Genomic DNA, 22,676 nt, shown 5'->3' with positions numbered 1-22,676 from the left:
GTGACTCTCTTTTGAGAGAGTTGTCTTCTGGTGCTGCTATCCCTTACACTATGATGGTTTTGAATCTTTGATTCATTTCATTCATACTACTATTATTTTCCATGTCCTTCACGGTGCAGCCACAGATTCTGGACTGAGGATTGAATGCTGCAATTTAATTTATAAGTAGATCTAAAATAATTAATAGTATTCATGCTTCCTTCCTGGGGCAGATGCTATATAATATGGCCAAGAATAACTTTTTAGACCAGGTGGTGCCAAATTACCTTTGTTCTCTTAGCCCATGAAAACTGCAGACAATTACCATGGCCCAGCTGACACAACACACTGTCAAATCACAGTAATCTGTCTATTTGAGTCATTAATTCACCACCTGAAATTTAAACTGCTTTAGGAATCTTCTCCTCAGATCAGACACTGTATTTTAAAACATTAACCTGAGCCAGAACCTAAATATAAAATACAAACATTCCAGTCTGCATTAATCTTACCTTGAATAAACTCCCTTATTTTCTTTTCTTTGCTCTCTAGCAGTAACCTCACACACACTGTAGTGAAGTATCTGTTGGCCACTTCTTTATCTCGCAGAACTCTTTGCAACAGCCTTTCCAAGTGAGCCTGTGTTGTTTGCAGGCCTTGGCGACATCGAGTTAAATAAGCAATATATGGAGCTCTTTTCCTGAAAAAAAGAGTGCTCTACATTAGATTCTTAATAAAGATAGAAGCTAACAGCTTTACAAACTGTTAAGTTGTAATGCAAGAAGAATCTTCAACTAGTTATTTTTAAAACAACGATAAGGCCTGAATTCGGAAGCTCTGCCTTACACAGATTCCTGTGGCTGGATTCACTGCCCTTGCAGCACTCCAGAATGCTCAACTAAAGCAAATTCCAAACAGCAGCTCTTGTGTTAGAGCTGAACATTAGTCATAAACATGGATTAAATCAATTTGTGGCTATCTGGACTGACTTAAGGTCCAAGCTTTTTTAGGCCATTTGCAGACAGGTGAGACAATTCCATCACTTTGTGGGAAACCAGAGGTGTAGTAACCTGATTTGGTAAAGCACAATTTAAACTAAAAGGGATCTACCCAGATCTGCCAGTGAATAAATATACACATTTGGAAACTCATTAACAGGTCTTGAACAAACTACCTATAGTCCTCTGCAATAGATGCCAGCAGCTTTCGACAGGTCCTGTTATCAAAGCGGCTTACACAGCGCATTGTCTCTTGAAGCTGGGCCATCAAGTTCTTGTCTTGGAGGTTAATAGCTTCAGCTAGCTGAACTTTCAAGAAGCACACAATTTCATTATCTAATAAAGAACAAAGGAAAATTATTAAGGTAAGGAAATGCAGACATGGTGAAAACAAAGCTTTTTGAATATGGGAAACAGAGCTTACAGCAAGAAGATAAATAACAAGAAATGTGCTTTTGAGAAAATTTGCTTTTCTTTCTGAATTTTCTAGGCATCAAAGACTAAGTTTTCAAATTACTGTTTTATTTAGTATTTAGAACTATTCTGAAACATGAAGAGGACCAGATAAAATGAGAAATTCACCTGTCTACAAATAAACCTATAATGAATGGAGGGATGCAAATGCAAGACATATATACTAAGTCAACATAAAGACTCAGCGTATCATTCAAGTTACTCTCCCAGTGCTGTAGAACAATTCCCAACAGGACATGTATTTTGAAAGTCTAGTCTACAACTTCAGGCTCTACCTGCATTGTATCTGAGATACTTCACTACAAAAAAAAAAAACAACAATTAGACCAGATTTAGTTGGCAGACTTGTTTGTGGAGTAAGAAATAAAACAATCTGGGGGGCAAAAAGTGGCCTATGCCTTCTGTTTCTATGCCAAACAGAGGTTACCATAAATAGTGCAGAACACATACCATTAGATGGGGGAAAAGAAGAGACATGTACAATACAAAATAGCTGTATAAAGAACATTTACCTTCAGGGTCTGTGTGGTCTGGTAGACCATTCCTTGTTGAATGTGTCAACATGGGGAAGGCAACAGAATCTGCTGAACAAAGAGCCAATCTCAATTTCTTCTTTGCATCCCTAAAAGAGTGAAAATACTTTCTTAAAGTTGCTGCAAGGTTTGCTTCTTTAATAAGCAAACGTCACTGTGAGGCAGGGTTGTTTGTTTGTTTAAATACTTCCTAAAAGTAACTTAACATGATTTTAATATGCCAATGTTGTCAAGACTTCAGAACATCAGCTCTTTTGATACAGGACCTAGACCAGTTGCAAAGGAATTTTCCCAAACACTGAACTGCTCTGCTCTCCCAGGTTACAACACCCTCTCCCCCTTATCACTGGAAATATGACAGCCTGAAATGCTTAAAACTAAAAGTACTTCTAAGTTTACAACTGATGCACACTAAGATTGTTGTGAGAACCAATCACACCATTTCAGCTTTTAATTCTACTTTGTGGCTAAGATTAAACCTTCAAATATATTTACCTATAGGAGAAAGCAGAACTTTGTGGCTGTGCTACTTGACTTGCAGAGTCTGGGAGATCATCTGCAGACATGTTTTGCAAAGCCTCCTCACGTGGAGAGTCATGCATACTCTCACCATCCCCCAGAGCTTCTATGGAAATGAAAGAAACATTACACTTGAAGAGAGGAGGCAGAATGAGAAACCAGACTAATACTATCTATTTTCTTCTTGTTATTCTAAGGTCAGGGTGGGGAATGGAGACAGTAAATCAAACAACTTGTTCTGAATAAGTGAAAAAAGCGTGTTAAAAATAGACAATCTACAAGTCACTAAGAAGTTTGGAAGGAAATACACTTCTTCAGAATCCATGGAAAAAAAAACCCAAACAACTGGTGAGAGATGTGCTAACAAAACCAAATTATCTCAATGGCAGTAGGAAAGAGCTGTCCTTGGGAACACTGATTTAATTCCCAGTTTCTGAGAGACTGTCCAGAGATTGACACAATTTCCTGGTTTAGAGCACACATTGTTCAGCTGTTTGTACTAACACTGGTCTAGAAGTGTCTTTAAGGAGGAGAAACTATGTTGGTGACGATTACAAAAGCCAGGTTCTCACCTGCACCATCATAGTTGACTATGGCTCCTTCACTAGGACTGGTTCGCTTAATTGCATTCCTGTATTTGTCCAGAATGTCCTCTGCAGCTTGGGCCTGTGCACTGAGCCTGGGGCTGGGATCATCTGAAAGGACGATTAAAACCAACAGGAGTTAACCTTGTGTTATGCCAACTGAAAGCAAATACAAAAATTTAGACCTCTGTTTTCAGCCACATCAAACAAATAGCTCCTTGTGTTCCACACAGCCACAATTCAAACAGATTTATAAAGTCTGGAACAAAAGCAGAAAGTGAACAAATAAATCCAGATCCTTAACATATTTATACTGTATACACAAATGGTTCTTGTATATTTGAAGAATTCTAGAAGTGATCAGGCAAGCAGAAAACTAAACACCCAGGTTGAAATCGTGTTTAATTTAGCACTTAAGCAATTATTACAGGAACGTGTCTGCAGCTGTCCTTACAGCTCAGCTATGACAAGGACATGAGCTTTATAATGAGAACAAAAAAGTCAAGATTCCAGTACTGTACATAATGACAGAAAGATAACAATTTAAAAACAGCCTTCAAATCAAGAAGTCTTTATCCACCTTCTCATTCAGAAAGGCAGTGGCAAACATTAACTGCAGTAACACGTACCTTCATATAGACAGATACACGGTGGGCAGTCTGGAACTGCAGAGGGCATGTTATGAGAGAAAATCACTATGATCATGCTATTCACATACCTTGAAGAGTTGCATATCTGTCAGGCACCATGTCATCTTTGTCTTTTTCTTGTTTTTCTTTCTTTCTAAACGGAATAGGAGCTGAAAACACAAGGCAAAGACTATTCTGAGATAATGACCAGATTGAAGAACCTTAAAGAAAGTGTCATCAAATAAACTTCAGTAAAAGCATAAGCCTGTCTATGGGTTGGAGCAGGACTGTATTGTCACCTCTAGTAAGGTCTACCTTTAACCATGAGCCAGGCAGAACAGTTTCGCCTTCCAGCTACTAGTCAACTACTAGCCAAGAGAGCCAAGCAGCTTCCCATCTTAATTTACATATTTATTTATACTTCAGTTTAGCCAACTGTCCTAACTCAAATATTGATTACAACGACATGAATATTTTCTGGCAACTCCATCCCACTAGTAAATTCATGGAGGAGATGCAAAGACAGACATTGTGAGACAGAAAAGCAAATAAAGTGATATTAAAATAATGTATCTAAAGTCACACAGAGACTGCAAGGATTATGCTGCTTCTTTTCTAACTGAAAGTCTGTTTTAAAAGAAGGCTAGAACATCTAACATTGCACACATTGTTCTATCCCCAGTTGTCACTATTCACAGCATGAAAGCCAAATATCTTGAACAAGCTTTGCTTTGCAAATAACCAAAGTCCAATTTCCACTCATGCCATGTTACAAGAGATACCTCAAGTTACCAATATCCTTCAACTAGCATTTTACCATCTGTGGAGAATGAAGACTGGTTCATTGTGGCTTCAGTGAGAAGTTAATACCATACTGCTCCAAAATCATTTAGCCTGAGTAACTGAGACAGCAAAATGCCCAACCAAATTCCTTTCATCTTACACACCTCTTTATAGGTGCTGCCTACATTGTATTTCAATGAATCTTTCTTTACTGCAACAATTGTGATTTAATAAATAAGAATCCTTCATTTCTCACAATTAAACAGGAGAGCTATTCCATTGGTCAGCTTTGCAAAGTGAAGCTGTAAACTCCTTCTAGAAAAGTGACTAAAGGTATAATAAAAGGTAGTGTGCAGTCTTTCTAAAGCACCAAAAACAGATGGACATGCTCCTACCTTTGGGCATGGCAGACACAAAACGTTTCCTCCACCAGGGCTTATTTCTGTCGGACTTCTCATCGTCACTGTCTTTTCGTTCTTCAATCTGTAGAAGGGCAGAGTCTACATTTAAGCATCTACCACAGCAAGTGTAAAGACAAAATTTCCCCTTGACATCAGGTTATGCTACATCAATTGTGAAAACAGAACTACAGCAGAGCACAGAAAGCCACAGCAGTCAGAAATATCCCTCCTGAAGAGGGCAACCTATAAATGCAAAAGCAAAGACATGAAGAAACTTAGATTTCAGTTATTTCTTTTTTAAAGACAATTACTTTTCAGGGTGCTGCAACATTTGGAACTCTCCAGTGAATCTGTTTCTGCAGTTCCATAAAATCAAGTAAAGCTCATCCAGTAAATTTACGAGAAGCCAGATTCATTTAAGGCCCTCTTGAACATCTGTAGCTTTAGCTTGTAAAACATTATTGGCCAACATGTAAATGCTAACATAAGTACATTGAAATTCCTTGACTAAACACATATGATAGCAGCCTGATGTCATTAAATGCATTATGGGAATGACAGAAAAATAAATAGAAGCCTTACCTCTCCCCTAGACGAGTCTTTACTGGGAGATGAAGAAGATGATTGAGATGCAGCCAGAACAGCTGCTCCAGTATTGGTGGTCAGCATAGGGAGCTCCCTCTCCTCATTTCCAGGACGTCTGTTCCACCCAGGATCACTCATGGGTCTCCGAACTGACGATACTATATCTGAACTCCTACTGCGGACTAGCCTCTCTGGGTAAGAATGCCTCTGCTTGAATGCCTCTAAATCAGTTGGAATTAGAGTGTGAGACCCAAAGTTTGGCAATCTGGCCTCATTACCTCCCATAGCTCCTTCCAAGATTGGTGGATCTGGTGGTGGATGAGAGGGTCTTGCATAGTGTACTTTAGGCCTTACTACAGCTGATACACCTGCAGTCACAAGCATAAAAGAAGCCATACACATTTATTTTCAAGATCCTTCCAAATTAGCTGGGACTAACATAAAAGCATTGAAAATGTCTGGGTTTTCTTTTTTAAAGCTCACCCTCATTTGATGACAGAGGATCAAATAATGCAAGCAAAGAATCTGTCTGAGTAGGAGGAGATGTCAATTGACTGGCTCCTGAAACACACAACAAAAAAAGTCAGTGCTGCACCAAGAACTACCTACAACATAAAGGACATTTAAAAAACAACCCTTAGCAACAAAAGTTTACAAAACTTTTATTGCAAAATATTTTTTAAAGTTATTCTTATGGGGAAAGGTCTCTGCAGTATGCTGAGGTGATCAAAGAATTACATCACCAAAAGTGGGAAAGTCTTGAGGAGTGGGCTAATTAAAAAACGCAAGAGGACAGCCAATGTAACCAAACCAAATCAGGAAAAGGTGATCTTAGGTCTAGTACTCAAGCTCTAGTACTATAAAGTACTGGAGCATCTTTGTTGAGCAAAGAAGAAAAGAAGGAAAACTTTGACATTGGGAAAAACTCTGAAATTTAAAAAGTCTGTAATGTCATTTGTGAGACCCGAGTTATCACAGATTCTAACTCTCACTTACAGGTAAGTAACGTACGTACCATGAGCCGTTTCATCCATGTCAGGACTTGTCACAGAATCTTTTCCCCCAAAGTCAGAGCTACATTCAGACCTGAGATCTTCAATCTTATTAGGAATATCTTCAGATGTGGCACTAATACCTTACATACAAAAGAAGCCATGTTACAGTCTTCCAAGGAAGCAAAATCCTGAAATTCCTGAAATGTTTGGTGAGTAAGTCCTCACAGTAGCACTGAGAGACATTATCAGTTTCTCTACTTTCAAAATAATGTTTCATTTCTGCGTTACGTCTTTTAACATAGCCATGAATATACTTTGATAATGGGCCTTAGAAGACACTTCATTCTGTTAAATGCTTTGCAGAAACTGAAGAACTGAAGTAGATAAATACTGATTTACTCCAATAAAAAACCCTTGTGATAATAAAACCAAATACTGGCAACTCCATTGCTAACTATCGCTACTGTAGCACAGAGGCTCTGCTGCCTTCTGTATTTCTCCTGTAAAATGAACAAAGAACTACTGCTTTGAAAATTCCAGCATGAGTAAAATATGCTATTTTAAGAGTGAAATGATGTACAACCAAAGCAAGTGCAATAAAGTGGATGCTCATCATGCTCTCAGAGCAGAGTGTTGTGAGCGTCAACACACCTGATACAACGCTGAGGCCAGGTGTGCTGGGTCGAGAACTGACCTCCCTCACATCCGTGTCATCAGATGTGCTACCCAACCCCGAACAGCTTTCCAGTTCTTGTAGTCTTTCCTCCTGTTTTAAGTCTGGGGCCTCTACAAAAGAAGACAGTGGAGAGTAGAGAGAAAAAGTATCATTACTCAATGTCATGCTCCCTTAATAGTAACACACACAGGGAATGGGGTTACGTGTTGATTTAGGACACTAAGTACCAAGTTAACCTCTTCAGAGTTTTCTCCCTATACAGAAGGAAGGACTCTACAGAAAGAAATACTCTATGTGCACAGGCATTCAAGAAGTTTTCACTGAAGTATTCCACTTCCTAAAGACAACAATATACTATCAAATCTTCACTAACAAAAGCAAACTGTGGGCCTAGACAGGCCTAGTTAACATCACAGGGAAGGAGAGCAAATGGAAGTTTGCTTTGCAATCCCTTCTCTTCCTTTCTGACCCTTAAGAATTTCTTAAGTAACACTAAGACTCTCATAATGCTTTCCAATTTCTCTCTGCCTAGGAACAGTTTGTCCTTTTAATACTGGAATTATTCACAAATACTAACTTAACCCTGGGACAGTAATTTCTCAAAGAGAGAGAGGAGGAAGCTGTCGTCTTGCATTTTACGTTTCTGGAGGAGGTTTGATTCATGCAAAAGAAATTAGCAAAAAGTGCAATAATTCTGACCTGAATCACTGGGCAATACTTCCACACTCCATGCCTCACTTGTGGTCTCTGATATGGTTGAACCTGTGCAGGGATCAAGCAAGATGGATCCTGAACCTGGTAAACACAGCAAGCTGCCTAGCATGTTCTCTGCAGCTGCACCTGCAAAAGTAAAGCCGAAGCGTATAGCTAGATATAGGCTTTCTGAAGACAGCTCCAACAAGACAGAAAGGTAAGGACACATTTTAAGCATCCTTAAAGTAATCACGAAAGACCATGTTGAAAAGGCAGAAGTGAGCAACTGAATACAATCCAGGTCATGCACACAAAATCCTCCTACAGAAAAGCTCAAGTTTAATTAATAAAACCACATCTATTTAGAAAGAGAGGGAGAGCTCTGCAGCCTTTTTTAGAGCAAGCACAAAGCACTTCAACATACCAGATGCACCACCGAGTTACCTGCTGTTTAGTTACCTGCTATTTCTTGCAGACGATCTTCATCAATATTTGGATCAAAGTCACTTCCTAAGACATCTGTACTCCAAGTTTCGCTCACGGTTTCTGATATATCTCTGTCATCTGTCAGCCCCATCATGTCACGGATTTCAAACTTACGGAGCTTGTCATCAAGGTTATCCTGAGTTGTGGCTGTGTCAAAATAAAAAGGTCTCAATTTTTTGAAAGGCTTCTCCCATTACTTCTGACTGAACATCTCTAAGAGTACATGACAGCAAACAAACTAAACAACTCTCTGTTTCTGTTAGGTAAGACAGTGTTCAAGTAAGGCTCAAAAACTAGAAGAGCAATAACTAAACTACACTAATAATTATACTGTACAAGAGATGCTGCCTGAGGACAGTTTTTAATCACATTTGAGACATAACAAGAAAAAAAATCTGAAATTATGCATGCTGACCTATCAACCAAATCAACAGACAACATGAGTAAAATTTAGCACACTATGAAGAAACTGAAACAACTCCTGCACGAACTTGCTCACAAAACTCCACAGATTATTCAAGTCCAAACCCTCTGCTCAAAACAGGGTTGTTACAGCAGACTGCTCATGTACAGTCATGCTCTGAATTACCTCCCAGGCTGGAGACACCACAACCTCTGTGTGCAACCTATTCCAGTGTTTGACAACTACATATTAAACAGGAAGCTTTCCAGATGCTTTAGGAGTACTCCAAACCAGATCACCCTATTCCCTAATAGGAAAAAACTTGTATCAGGCAAAGCTTTACAAGCAGCTTCCTATAAAGGACTTAACCCTCAGAAGTCCATGTGATTTTTCCATGACAATGGATTATGAGAAATACTTGTAGAAAACCAAAACAAACCATAAGTAAATGCAAGATGGATTGCACAAGGAAAGCTTTTATTTCCTGAACTATTCAATTTCTAACTGTTTTCCACAGAACTGCAGCTTTGCCATCTACAGCATCTCAAGCACCTGCACTAGAGACTTTACACCTACCTTGTTCATGCTCTAACAGCTGCAGAGCTTCAACACCGTTGCTCCCAGAGGGGCCTGCGCCAAGCTCTGACACACTCTCCCCTTCTAAGTCTAAAGATGACACAGAGTTGGAGCGATTTGAAGGACCTGTGAAAACAGATTTTACCATAAATCTAACACTAACAGTTCCTAAATATACAGCATTAACAACCCAGAACACACTTAACTAGAAAGAAGAAATCAAGCAGCAGTTCCAATATAAAATAATAAACTGATGAACTAATGGTATATTTGCTCTACCCTGGACACCTGTTCGACAGATACTTGATCCACACTGATTTGTACTTCCCACATTTAGAGTACCATACTAATTACAATAATCATAGAATGGTTTGGATTGAAAGGGACCTTAAAGCTTATCTAGCTACAACCCTCCTGCCACAGCCAGGGACATCTTCCACTAATCTACAAATACGTTAGCAGAAATGCCTGGAATCTCAACATTACCATATTTACCTGTAACTACCAGTTTGTAGTTAAGGTTTTTGGCAATAATCAGTTTACTTCAACGTGAATTTGTTTTCCTGAGGAGAGCAAAAACTACATGATGTAAGTTATACAAAAATAACACATGCTGAGTGATCTGTACAAACCTCTTCAACACCACGAATAAACCTGTGCTTTGCTGTGGCTAAGACTCCTATAAAAGAGTTGCCTGGAATCCAGAAACTATTCTGATCTGTGTAACAGCTCATCAAAACATGATGAAAAGTTATTCTGAGAATTCTAAGTTTAGAGCTAAGTTAGATTATCTTAATAATTAGTACTGCAATTAAGTTTCAAGAAGAAAAAATAATAATAATAATTTTTTAAAATCACTCTGCTTTCATTTTCTAAATACACTTAGGGTGTTTTTTCTTCCTAATTCTCACATTCAGTTATGCCTTTCAGGTCAAAACTTAGCTCCAAACTTTTTTCTTTGAATGGCTTTCAGGGTAAAATAGCAGAGTCCTCAAAATGGTGAAGATGACATGCCATGTTTAACAGAAATGCCTTTCAGATTTTGGGGGTGGAGGGGGGAGGGAAGGAAAAAACTTCAAGACTTAAGTAGCCCTTCACCTTCAGATATTCCTTCCAGATTATCACTGCAGAGGGAAAAGCGCAAGGTTTTATCAGGTTTACCATGGAGTTTGTTTTCATCGACAGGGACATCTCCTTGTCCGCCATCTGTAAGCTGCATATTTAAAACCTGGAGAGTGGGGGAAAGAAACAAAATGTCCTTAAAATAGTCTATCTTTAAAATATATATAATTAAAGAGCAAGCAAAACATTGCACACATTTTTTGCATTTTTTTTCCCTGCTAGGTGTTAATGTCAATCAAATTTCTAACATTCTACTTGAAAAACAAAAACCCCAAACAGTTATCTCCAAAGTCAGAGCCTGGAGAGGACATAAGGTAACCAAGATGTGAACATAAGGCAAGTCCTGATAATAAATAAGCCACCAGCTTCCTCATCACCTCAGCAGACTAACATAACTTGGAAACTGATCGTTAGGAGGCTGCAGAAGGACATAATCCAAACTAGCAGGCAAGGCAGCAAAGATGAAAGCAGAAGCTGTGCTACAGCTGGTGAAAGAGAAGGCTGTAAAACCAGCCTCACCCTGAGCAAGCAGTCTGAAGACATTCAGGGCAACATGAGCACAGCTCCGCCCTCACAAGAGGCTGGGCCTCTGCCTTTCAAGTCTGAGCTGCCAAAAACGTCGGGATTAGTGTTCCCGTTCTGTCATTCACCTGTGCCACTTGATCCAAAGGACAGAGCATGCAGAGAGAGAACTGAATCAGCTGCTTCAGGCCCATGATGGCTCTAAAGCATGCTATACTGGATGACAAAGTCTCTTCCGAATTCTGGCAGGTTCTTTTTTCCTGTGTTAATACATTGCTTTTTTTTCCTTGCAGATACATTGAAGAGGAAAACAAAAAATCAAACAAAAAGCAATTTGAAAGCTACAAACCCCAAGTTCAGTAAAATGAAGAAAAGATTTTAATTCCCACTCTGGATTTATTACCCGGACTTAGTGTCACAACTTCATTGTTCTGCTATTCAAAGACACAGAGGCTCTACCTTTCAAAATATCTGAGACATGAAAGTTTTCAAGTACCTCATTTTCTGACATCATTCCTGGAGTAATCTGTGGACCTGTCCCCAAAGAAATCACCAGCACTTCTTCTGGCTGAACTTCTGGGATAGTCTCCTGGGAGGATCCTTCATGATCTCCATGCTGATCCATTAGAATGTTTGATCTACTTCTGCTACGAGTTGCTAAGAAAATATTTTGAAATACCAACATTAGAAAGCTCTTCCTTGTTTAAGGAGGAAAAAAAGACAATACAATGGAAATACAGAATTAATTAATACTAAACAAAGATACAAGATGATAGGTCATGGTAAGACTTTGAGAGATGGAACTAGGGTTGAAATTTGAGCGTTGAATGGTGAAAAAGCAAAGTTTCAATGTAAAAGTTTAGAGGAACAAGGTGCATCATGTGCTTTTTTCCTACACAAGTTCAGTGTATTCTAATCACAGAAAGACCCTTAATAAATTAATTGAGAAAATGAAGATTGTCATCAACCAAAGGTGGTCTAGGTTCATAGAATCGTCAGGATTGGAAGGCACCTCAAGCATCATCTACTTCCCACTAGATCAGGCTGCCCAGAGTCACATGCAGCCTGGCTGTAAAAACTTCCAGGGATGAGGCTTCCACCACCTCCCTGGGCAACCTGTTCCAGTGTCTCACCACCCTTATGGTGAAGAACTTCTTCCTATCATCTAATCTACATCTAGACATTAGGTTCCTGCAGTTTGTAACTATTTAATTAATTTATAAGTTTTCCCTCCTAAATAGCAGGGAAATCTTATTCTAACAGATGTCTCAAACCCAGACACTTATTTCAACATCAAGTGGTTTACCTGGATTATTTTGTAACTCTTATGTCACTATTTTTCAAGCAGCCTCATATTCCCATGTTTGGCACCGTGGAAGAAAAAACACCCACACAGAATCAGGGTGTCTAAGTATGGCAGCATGACGCCAGTCCTTTCTTTATTTGACCCAGGGAAAACAAGGAGTGTGCAGAAGACACTGCTAAATTCTGATTATCACACACAGGCACATGAGGTGTTTTTAAGAACTACATGTAGACATGAAATGAGTTTCAGATAGAAATCAATGAAGAAATCTGCAAAAGCAACTGATTGCCAAAGTAAACCAAAGGCATGCTTCAGTCATGTGTCATATCCAAAGTTTCACAGAGAAGAATGGAAAGAGGGCATTACCCACCAAAAGGGGTTACTAGAGTTATATGAGCTGAAAGATTGGTAGCAGAAGTATCCCAGGCAGTAATGGCTGCCAATTGCTGTCCTGGATTTCGAAAGCATTAAAATGAAACAAAAGAAATAAAAACTTTGAGCAAAAACTACTTTATACCAGAAAATAAATGCTGTTGTGCCACTACTTTATAGGTGTAAGACCAGAATTGTTCAGAAGTAGAGTTAAACCAGTATGGGATAGGTTTGTTTTAGGGTTGGGTTTGTGGGGTGTTGTTTTCCCCCACTTATCAGGTTTTGCATATTTTCATCCTGTTATAGACTAACACCAAATCTCTCAAACAAACAAAAATATCCCATGTGGTCATATGTATGCAAATATACACTGAAGAAGAGTGCCATACTTCCTATTTTAAGAGAAAATATTGTTGAAATGGAGAAGTTCAAGACTCAGAAATCCTACTCAAAATGAGGACAAAACCTCAACAAACATAAAATTGCATTACAATATACTAACAACTGGAATTAGACCAGGAAAACAATGGAGAAAGAAGAAAGCTTCTTATCTCAGCACATACTATGAAAGTTCTGCTCTTGCCTTTTCATCCTCCTCCACATTTGCTCTCATCTGAGATATGAAAATTTTAAACATATTCTATCCCACTAATTAAATGCCATCACTTCCATCTTAACACTTTCCTAAGCAATCTTCCCTCCTAGATCTGCTTCCCATCCTCAAACTTTCCCTTTATTATCAGAGCACTTCATTCCTACCAACCACTGCTGTGTTTTTCTCAAGTTCAATCCAGAGTGATGAAGCTTACCACACTTGCATCACAAAGTAAGTTACATGGCTTTCTATGCAAAAGAAAATCCTTCACTATCTACACAGAAAAAGTAGGAACTGAAGGTGTAGCTGAAGAGTAGCCCCAGAAGATGACTGAAAAATGGCACAGAAAATGTATCAAGATATCAGAAATCATGCCAGAAGTCTGCCTGCTCTCCTCACCTATTGGCAGTCGATTTTTTTTGTTAGCTGGAGTCGTTGCAGGAGAAAGCTGTGGGGTATTATATGGAGTCATTTCAAGGCTGCTGCTTTTCCCTGGTTTGTTCTGGGGTAAGTTTGCCAGCAAGTTTTCCAAAGCCATTCGATCTTCCTTAAGCTGATCACTTGACATTACATTCCGCATAAAGCCAACCTAAAAACGTACAATTAGCGCTGGTAAGAACTGCAGCATAAATTACCAGCCTTGTTTATCCTATCTGTAAACATATGGGGACAAGTTTATATTGCTCCTTTTTAAGAACTTAAGGTATTACCAGAGAAGTCAGCTGGCTGTATGTCATGTAAACCACTGTTCTACTCAAGCCTTCCAAAAGGTTCACAGAAGACATGGGAGGAGTTTCAACTGCACGCCCATCAATAACTACATCCAGGAAAGCAGCAACACAGCTCTGCAAAGAGAAAACAGTTTTCAAATGAAAGACCATTTTCTAGAGTTTGGAAAGAACGTAAGTTACAAGAGTTAAGCAGTTCACGTAACACAACAAGTTTTGCTTCCTACTTTTAAAATCTTAGGGTAAAATACCACAAATTATTCAAGTCCCTGACAAGCAAGCAAGGAAAACAAGAAGTTTTAGCATTTCCTTCAGTCCTTTTCTGCATTCAGAAATGTTACTTAAGTGTCTTTGACCGTTTTTTAAAATACTATTTCATGGCAATTAAACTGCCCCTTCCTGAAGGATCTGCTGAGCACAGACTAAAAGTGAAACAAGGAAGCAACACACAACATTACTTTCTAACCTGATTGAATGCTCCTGGTATAATAAATGTGTAACTTTGTATGATGGTGGTGCAACAATTACAATTTGCACAAACCTGGGTGGTACAGAAGCAAAGCAAAAGGGTTTGAAACATAAGACAGTTAAAAAAATCATTAATTTCACTGTTCCTCTGATGAAGCCAATTTCAGTATTGCTATGCAAGATGCATGCTAACAAAAGAAAATCTGAACAAGAAAGCAAAACTGTAACACAAAAGGAGCAGAAGTTACTTGTGCTAACAAATCCATTGGTGTTAAACTGGATTTCATACAAAAGTTGTGTTCAGATCGAAGTGCTTTCCTTAAGTTCAACAGAAAACCCACATGTAGTAATTCAGCTTTTCAGTTCTAAAGGTAACTTGCTTTTATTTCTTTTTTTTTTTTCTGTTTTGTTTTGTATTGTTAAGGCAGTCTTATGTCAGAGTAGAACAGAGAGTCTCCAGCTCTTAATTCTAGCGTTCAGGATTTTGTTGCCAGGTTTCTGCAGGATTTAATCTTCGTGTTAATACATGCAACTTGGAATTTAAACACTCAGTAAGTCCTCTGCAATGTCTGGAAAAAAAGAGACATGCAGAAGGATGAAGTATGCACATAAGCCTTAGGCTTTTTTAGTCTGGATTCTTACTTTGTCAAATTTAGCAAGGTTGCTCTTCATACGTGGATCTCCCTCTTCGGAACCTGTCATTGCCAATTGCTGCAGAAGCCTCCCAACCTGGAATGTGAAAGTGGCATGAAGAACAAGCATTTTAAAAAGACATCAGGATGGACCTGATTATAAAGATTGGTTAAACAACCTCCTCCATTCTTTTTTTTTTCTTTTTTCTTTTTTTTTTTTTTGCATTTAATACTCCAAGAAATACTTCTGACTGAATGGACAGTCTTGTACTTGTTTTCAGGGTAGAAAAAATGCAAGAAGCTTTAGAAAAAAAAAGCAGTCATTGAATTTACCAAGAAAATCTGCACACACAGCGTGCTACGAGCATCCATACTTCCCCCCTTCCCAGGAACAAAGCATGTTTTGTTTACACAACACGTCAGAACTGGGAGTTGAATCTAGGTCATCTTAAACCTAGAGATTTTTAAAGGTTGTATGTGTTTTACTAAGCATATGTTGGAGGAAAACAAATCACATCTAGATGGCTGACCCTTCTTTCAGAGCATCTATTGCTTATTAATCTTCAACTGCAAAACAGCTCTCCATTTTCAAGACTCGCTACAACAGGCAAGCAGTGACACAGCAGAGGATTGCTGATGTATTTTAGAAAAACACCCTGTCAGTAACAGCCTAGCGAGTAAAATGCATCAGAATGATTAGACTGTGAAAATCACTCACTGTCCAGTTTATAGACAACATTAAGAGGCAGGCTTTGTTACTTGTGTGGGGAATATGCTCAGCCAGACAAGTCTTGCTTCATACCTTCAGACTATACTTCTACCTCTATCATTAAATTGCTCAAGTATTTGCACACAGACAAAAATCTGTCTTGAGGGCTGAAAACTATTCTAAAGTCTACTGAAGCAGGAGATTGTCACCTCCTAGAAACATTGGTAATTACTGCCAGACAAGGTTTGTTCAGCAAAATACTTCATGATTTTGTGCAATAACTGGCATAATATTTAACACTGGCAATAACAGCATAACATTTGTTTACACACAATCCAGAATCCGTCTTATAGTCCCTTTTACACTTTAGCTTCCATCAATTACAACAGAATCCCTTCAAAGAGATAAATGAATACATGCTATAAATTCTTCTAAGTCAATACCTTAAACAAAAAGATAAACCTTGGAGTGTGCCTTTTCAGCAATGATTAACACAACTATTTTGTTAGCCTTCCTCTTATAGGTAGGAGGGACAGCACCTTCATCTTCTCTGTAGTAAAGAAAGGGCAAGAAAATTTCTTGTGCCTTTTTTAAGATTACTTTAAAGTCAATCATACCTGCATCAGATTAAATCTTGCCACCTCATTTATAGGAGCATCAGAAATGATCCCATACTGTTCTGGGTTAACAATTGCAGGGCAGATGAAACACGCTAGAAGAAGATCTGTGCACATTGCTCTGACCTCCCCAACCTCCAGCCTGTCTACACACGAGAGTGTTTTGTACATTTGTGACACAATCCATCTCAAGCTGTGAGGAAAACAGTATGTGTTTTGTTTGAGATAGCCAATGAATTTGTTCACTAAGGTCACCAGCTTGGCCTCATTGGACTCAACCATCTCTTGGACTCTTTGCTTGAACTTTTCTGTGCCTTTCTCTCCAAATAACTTTTCCTGCTGTACTGGGGAGAACCTCTCAATTAACTTGTTTGGATCTGTTTCCAGGTGGTCTTCATCTTCAACCAGAAGCTGCATGATTGGCTCATGTAAAGTTGCAGTAAGAAAAAGTTTTGCAGAAAAGAGTCCTTCAGAGAAAAGTTTGAATAAGATGCTGAAGGCACAGGTGCCTCGCCTCAGCAGCCGCCTCGGGTTGTCACTTTCCTTCAGTTCAAATTCAATCAAGTAACGGAGGACCTGGAGGAGGTAGCTCTCATCCTCTTGCATGATGCAGTTGCCATAAATGGAGGTAAAAACTGTGTGAATGACACTCTGAGTGTTGTCCTGGTTGAGCTTCTCTCCGGCCACCAGACAGGATGCAATAAGCCTAGGGTTTTCTCTCAGTCTGTTTAGGAATTCTCCATAAGCAGTCTCCTGAAATCCCAACTGCTTATACCCATCCACAAACTGTGTGTCCTCCAAGATTTTTGCATGCTGGCAACATTCAGCAGGAGAAGCTTCAGCACTGCAATTAAAAACATTGAATCAGTTTAGTAACTCTTAAGCAAACAAACTTGGAAAAAGACGCCAGGTGGTCAATCATTAACAAGACTCCCACCAAGGAAAAGGCTGTCAATGTAGTTCATACAAATGGTTTGCAAATTCAGTAAGAGGTAGAGTTTGTTCCCATGAACTATGAACAGAATCACAATAAGCACATACATTACAAAAGGGTAGCTTAAACAGCCAACAAGTTTCAGGTGAGCCAACTTCCCTAGTTGAGACTAGCTTTAAAGCCTTACTATTTTTATGATTAGTACACCAAAGGGCTCCAGATACCAAGTATGAAAAATCTGATGTATTTGCTGCAATTCACAGAAGTTCAGGAGCTTGTTCTCCCCAGAACCACCTCCCAAGTCACCTTGTTATGATCAGTCTGTCCAAGTTAATCCTTTGCTGCTTGGAAATCCATGCTGTGCGGTACAGCTTCTCAGCCGTCTTCAACACATCTGCATTGAGCCTTTGGATAAGTTGCTTTTCTGAGTTTACGTAGAGCCGCTCCTGCTTGAGGTGATGGGCCAGGGTGTGTATGTCCAGCTTCACCATCTTGGGCAGCCAGCAGGTCACACAGCATGCACTGAGAGACAGAAAACGAAACAGGTGAATTCCCACAGCTAGGGAACAAGTTCTGCCAGCCCCAAGGAAGTAATAAGCAACTCACAAACTTAGACTTAGGAGCAAATACTGCTGTGCCCCTTCCATCTTAGCACACTAATATCTCAAATCCATAGCCAACCTCTTAATGCTCAAGTCACTCTATTAATGCTAGATTTACTAATTGCCAATTTCACTAACCCTTTGTTATGTCAGCATATCAGCGTAGTAGCAAATATTTTCATCTAGCACCCAGGAACTGAAATAGTAACAGCACAGAACTACGAAACTCCTGCACCTCACCTCCAATATACCAGGTAAAAAGCTGCCCATTCCTTGGGGAGATGTGGCCCTTGCTACAGTTTAGGTGACAAGTGCAGGGAGATGAGGAGGAGTCCCACTGTAACTCGGTGTTTGGTGAACAGGCAGAATTATTCTTGCACCTACTACTTTGTCCCAAAGCACATCCACATAACACAGGGCTTGGGTCAAAAGAAATGCCCAAATCACCTATGTGTCTTTTCTGATAAAAAATGTTGAATAATAATAGATTTAAAAAAAAAAAAAAAAAAAAGAGCATTGATACTGAGATAAGGCAGAAATTAGAAATAATTTTGGAGACTTTGCTCAACAGTAGTATTCATTCAGAAAAAAATCCTCAAATATTTCAATTCAGAAAAATATTTCTTTGGGCCACGATCCTAAAATGTTGTTTTAAAGAGAGAAAAAAACAAATGAAACAACCATAGGCTTCATTGCACTTCAGGGACAAAAATCTACACAAACTTTTTATGTAACATCAGCTCTAACTAATTAGGAAACACTTCAGCTACCAGTTAGATAAACAGAAGAGTACACCACCATTCAAAACAAGATCAAGGAGCTAATCCATCTAAAAATTATGGCAGAAAAAAAACCAACCAGCAACTGCATGAATGCTGACAAGGGAAGGGGTAGAATTGTGCAGATCAGATTGTTTCCATGGAATTAATGATTACCTGCTTTATGTCTTCCCCACCAGAGCTAACAGCCCTACTAGCTAATTTGAGAAGAAAAAGAGGTTGATGCAGATATAAGCTGTAACAGCTGTCTGTCAGATGTGTTGGTAATGGATATGTGTCAGAGCTGTCAGAAGATCTGGCGATGAACCCTTCAAAGCCACGCTACAGCTAAATGAAAAACTTACTTCCCACAAGCTGTAGTGACTTGAGAAAAGCCTTGCTCTCCACAACATCATTTACTCCATGCTTGAGAAACTACAAATAGGGTACCAAGCACTGGCCTAATGCTCTCCCCTTGCAGGGTTTTAAAGATTTGCGGTTCACTGCTCAGCATCGCAGGAAATGATCCACTCTGAAGAATACAGATTAGGGCCATAATTAGACACAGGTTTTACATTTGTTGGGGGGTTTTTTCAGTGTGGAGAAAGTTTGAAAACCAGGAGCACTGACAACCATCACTGCTTCTTGTGTGTGATTTAAGTTCATTCTTCTACAATTTTAACTTCACAACCAAAACCCTAGCAGAGACAAAAAGAGATGCTGTCACAAGTCTTTACACATTAAGAATTGGAGTCATTACACCTGAAGGTTTAAAGGCCATTCCTAGCAAATATAGACAACACTGTATTTAAAGCCCTCCAAAAAATGCCACCAACCCCCCCGCTCAAAAAAAAACCAAAAAATCAAATAAATAATATCCAGCTACCCTAACCAGTGGTTACAGTTCATGCATCCAAAGATGAGACTAGGCAAGGAACCTGAAGGACATGAAGGACACAGTAATTTAGGTATTTTTAACTAGGATGGTCTCAGAGAAATGATTGGAAAAATAAACACCAACATGACTGCCAAAGTTCTTTGAAAAACAAATAATGACTCTTTGCAATGACTCCTTTTCAGGCTTGCAAAAAAAAACCCCAACATTAAACCTGATACTGCCTGCAACACAGGTAGTAACTAATTATTAGGTTATGAGCTCTTGATATCTGGCAGGAAAACAAATCTACATCCACAAAAATGTACATACATGAGATCTGCAGAACTACCTTCTGTCATTTCAGATGCTTCCCACTGCAAGGCTGTAGTCAAGAGTTGCTCAGTTTAACAACTGTAACAGTTTTAGTTGGCATGTTCCATTTTAAGGTGTCCACCCCCAGACTCCACTTTTTCCAGACAGAAAGTCAGTCCAAGGGATTCTCCTGCTTGTGAGCAAGTTTTGGGGAGGCGCAGGGGACCCACATGGGGCACCCCTACAAACAGCCTGGGGACTTCGCCTGCATTCCTACGCCTTTCTCTTGCCAAATTTCAAAACAGCTTTCTATTTTGGTGTCACTTGTTACAAACACATTTAACAGTTGACAAGCTGATTAAACAGCATTTGAGGTGTCTCATATACTTACAAGTTATTTCTCTCACTGTTTCACTTAGTGTCTTTTGTTTTTTTCTAGAGAAGATGTTTTCAGCATCAGGGACGGGTCAACAGCTTTCAGCCTGAGAGCCCACAGGTGGGAGCAAACTCCAAAAGCCCAGTCAGCAAAAGAGAGAAAGGTGTCCTGGAAACAACAGGCTTTTTGTGGTAAGTTATGACTGTTGAAATAGCAGTTACACTGATGGGAGCCTATCCTGGAGCTACAGACAATTTTTTAAATTGTAGTTTTTAAAAACAGTTAATATTCAGAAAGCAAATAAAATTCTCACGCAGCCCGAAGTCCTAATACAGGTCTGTATAATCAACCTTTTCAGCAAGCAAAAGGAACAACAAATCAGTACAAAATGTCAGACACTACTGCAAAATACCACTTTACCATTAGCAATGCTACCTGGGAAAAACAAACAAACAAAAACATCCTGGGCCTCACACATACTCAGAAAGTGAAGCTACCACCTGACATACAAACAGTTTGGGCATCTCCTCATGACAAAGCATCCTGGCCATTAAACAGAAAACACTGAAGCACTGAGTAACTGTTTGAAGCTGCACACTGCTGTGTGCTCTAATTGTTTGTAATCTAATTGCCACAGTGAACTTCAGGCCCAAAATAAAACAAGGCTCCCACAAGACTACCACTACCTGCATCTGCACTTCTAAATATACTGGTCCCATGACTACTTGGTAATAGCCTATCAATTGGCCACAACCCATGTGTCTATCTTATCTGTCTCTAATTCAGAACACCAGAAATAACGGAAGCCAGAGGAGAATTGATCTGGAACTGAAGCGCAGCAGGTTAGTAAGTGCCACTGCTTTGTCAAGAACTATGAAAATCCACAGGATTTTCCTGTTGGTCTGCAGGAAGTCAACTGCATGACAGCAGCTTTTACCTCATGTACAAGAAAAAGGGATCAGCAGGTTCCCCATCTTGATAATCCTCCATAAGAATTAAACTAATTTAGTTGCTAGTATTGCTGCTGAAATGCACCTCTGAAGAGGAATGCCTCATTCACTCATTTACCAGTTCTTAAAAAGGAATTATGCTGCTGTTGCACAAATACAGCAAGCAACACTGCAAACAACCGTCTTCACTTTAAGCTTCTGGAAGACATTTGAGAACCCTAGAGATATAAAGCAGGTAGTTTTAATGTACATGGCACTTTAGCAGGCTTCAGATGGGCTCTAAAGAAAGTTTGCAGCAGAGTCAAGAAAATCCCAAGCAGCTAGTTGAGCAAAGTGCACACACTGTTACTCTCTTCAGAGACTGATAATAACATCGCCTGTCTTGAAAGAAGAAACTACCATGCGACTAACACACCTACCTGACACACTGCTCCTCTCTGAGAACCTCTTTCCTTTATGATCAGTACGAAACAACAGTTGCATTCTCTGACCTTCCCAAGCTACACAACATTCACTCCATGCCAGCACTCGGGACAGGAGCAATTTGCCACAGTTACATATTTGGTAACACCATAGAAGGCAGCGCTAGAGCAGAGCGAGCTAATTCCAGAATGCTGTTATCAGTTTCCCATAAACAAAAAGGTGTCCATAATTATCCAGTTACCTGCCTTATGACCACCATGCACCACACCTGAAATAATGGATGTCTGCATGGAGTTGTATAAAGGAGACAGTTTAAGCAATTTAGGTATCCAACAGTCTGCTATGGCTGAAGAAACAACACATGTTATGTAGCTCCTGCTACGTGCAAATTGTTTTTCAATCCTGGCAATATAATTTTGACATGAAAACATTTCAATTTTTTGTCAGTTATTTCAAGACTGCTTAGTAACCTACTAAAAGCTGAGACACACCAAGAGATGCTTAGCACAACAATTCACACAATTTCACTTCATGATGCTCCACCATATCAACAACAAAAACTGCATGACCTGACAGCATCTAAGATGCTTTGCCCTGCCATCAGCATGACACGTTTGTTCAAAACCCAAGACAATCTGTGCCACTGATGAATACAGGACAGAGGTTGCCTCATGCATTTCAAAGTCCTGGGAAACACTACATATAATCTTTAGGTACTGAACTCCACCCTACAAAGTATGTGGTTCTGTACTGGGACATACAGGAACAAGTGACATCTCTATTGAAAATTTCTGCAATTCATCTGACAGAAAAGAGATTAAGTACTAAATACTGCTCGTACACCAGATTCTTCTTCCTCCTCCAGCATTTCCTGCTTAGGGTTATTTGCTCCTCCTGAGTCTCACTACGCAAGACTCAACTTCCAAAGCAAGTTTGGGCAGCTCTAACATAGACAGGGCAGGGCAAGGCAAAAATGAAATCACTCCATCTTACTGAAAAATAATTCCTAAGCAAGCCTGAATAGCTACTTCACCCCAGATGAAGTACCTCTTTCTTCAT

At 39.4% G+C, this 22,676-nt stretch overlaps 1 protein-coding gene across 6 annotated transcripts in view; it reads right to left on the bottom strand.

Annotated features, from left to right (window-relative positions):
* Positions 1-22,676, bottom strand: part of GAPVD1 (GTPase activating protein and VPS9 domains 1) — a 31,621-nt gene that overhangs the window by 7,240 nt on the left and 1,705 nt on the right. The window contains exons 1-23 of one of the 6 annotated variants that reach the window (XM_054174453.1): positions 19,045-19,062; positions 17,626-17,841; positions 16,386-17,229; positions 15,070-15,156; positions 13,942-14,076; positions 13,631-13,820; positions 12,635-12,715; positions 11,455-11,615; positions 10,413-10,542; positions 9,315-9,440; positions 8,309-8,482; positions 7,856-7,996; positions 7,132-7,266; positions 6,501-6,620; positions 5,969-6,046; positions 5,483-5,853; positions 4,895-4,982; positions 3,806-3,886; positions 3,076-3,198; positions 2,480-2,609; positions 1,964-2,073; positions 1,154-1,313; positions 492-679 (exon numbers count right to left, since the gene is read on the bottom strand). In XM_054174453.1, coding sequence (XP_054030428.1) covers positions 492-679; positions 1,154-1,313; positions 1,964-2,073; positions 2,480-2,609; positions 3,076-3,198; positions 3,806-3,886; positions 4,895-4,982; positions 5,483-5,853; positions 5,969-6,046; positions 6,501-6,620; positions 7,132-7,266; positions 7,856-7,996; positions 8,309-8,482; positions 9,315-9,440; positions 10,413-10,542; positions 11,455-11,615; positions 12,635-12,715; positions 13,631-13,820; positions 13,942-14,076; positions 15,070-15,156; positions 16,386-17,229; positions 17,626-17,810 — 3,838 coding nt within the window. In that variant the 5' untranslated portion in view covers positions 17,811-17,841; positions 19,045-19,062. Of the gene's footprint in view, positions 1-491; positions 680-1,153; positions 1,314-1,963; positions 2,074-2,479; positions 2,610-3,075; positions 3,199-3,805; positions 3,887-4,894; positions 4,983-5,482; positions 5,854-5,968; positions 6,047-6,500; positions 6,621-7,131; positions 7,267-7,855; positions 7,997-8,308; positions 8,483-9,314; positions 9,441-10,412; positions 10,543-11,454; positions 11,616-12,634; positions 12,716-13,630; positions 13,821-13,941; positions 14,077-15,069; positions 15,157-16,385; positions 17,230-17,625; positions 17,842-19,044; positions 19,063-22,676 lie in introns of those variants that run through there. The other 5 variants (XM_054174452.1, XM_054174455.1, XM_054174454.1 and 2 more) reach the window with 5 other exon arrangements.

This window comes from Dryobates pubescens, chromosome 29, assembly GCF_014839835.1.
Source record: "Dryobates pubescens isolate bDryPub1 chromosome 29, bDryPub1.pri, whole genome shotgun sequence".
NCBI lineage: Eukaryota > Metazoa > Chordata > Aves > Piciformes > Picidae > Dryobates > Dryobates pubescens.
Note: the sequence above shows the minus strand (reverse complement) of the source record. Positions and strands in the feature narration are given on the sequence as shown.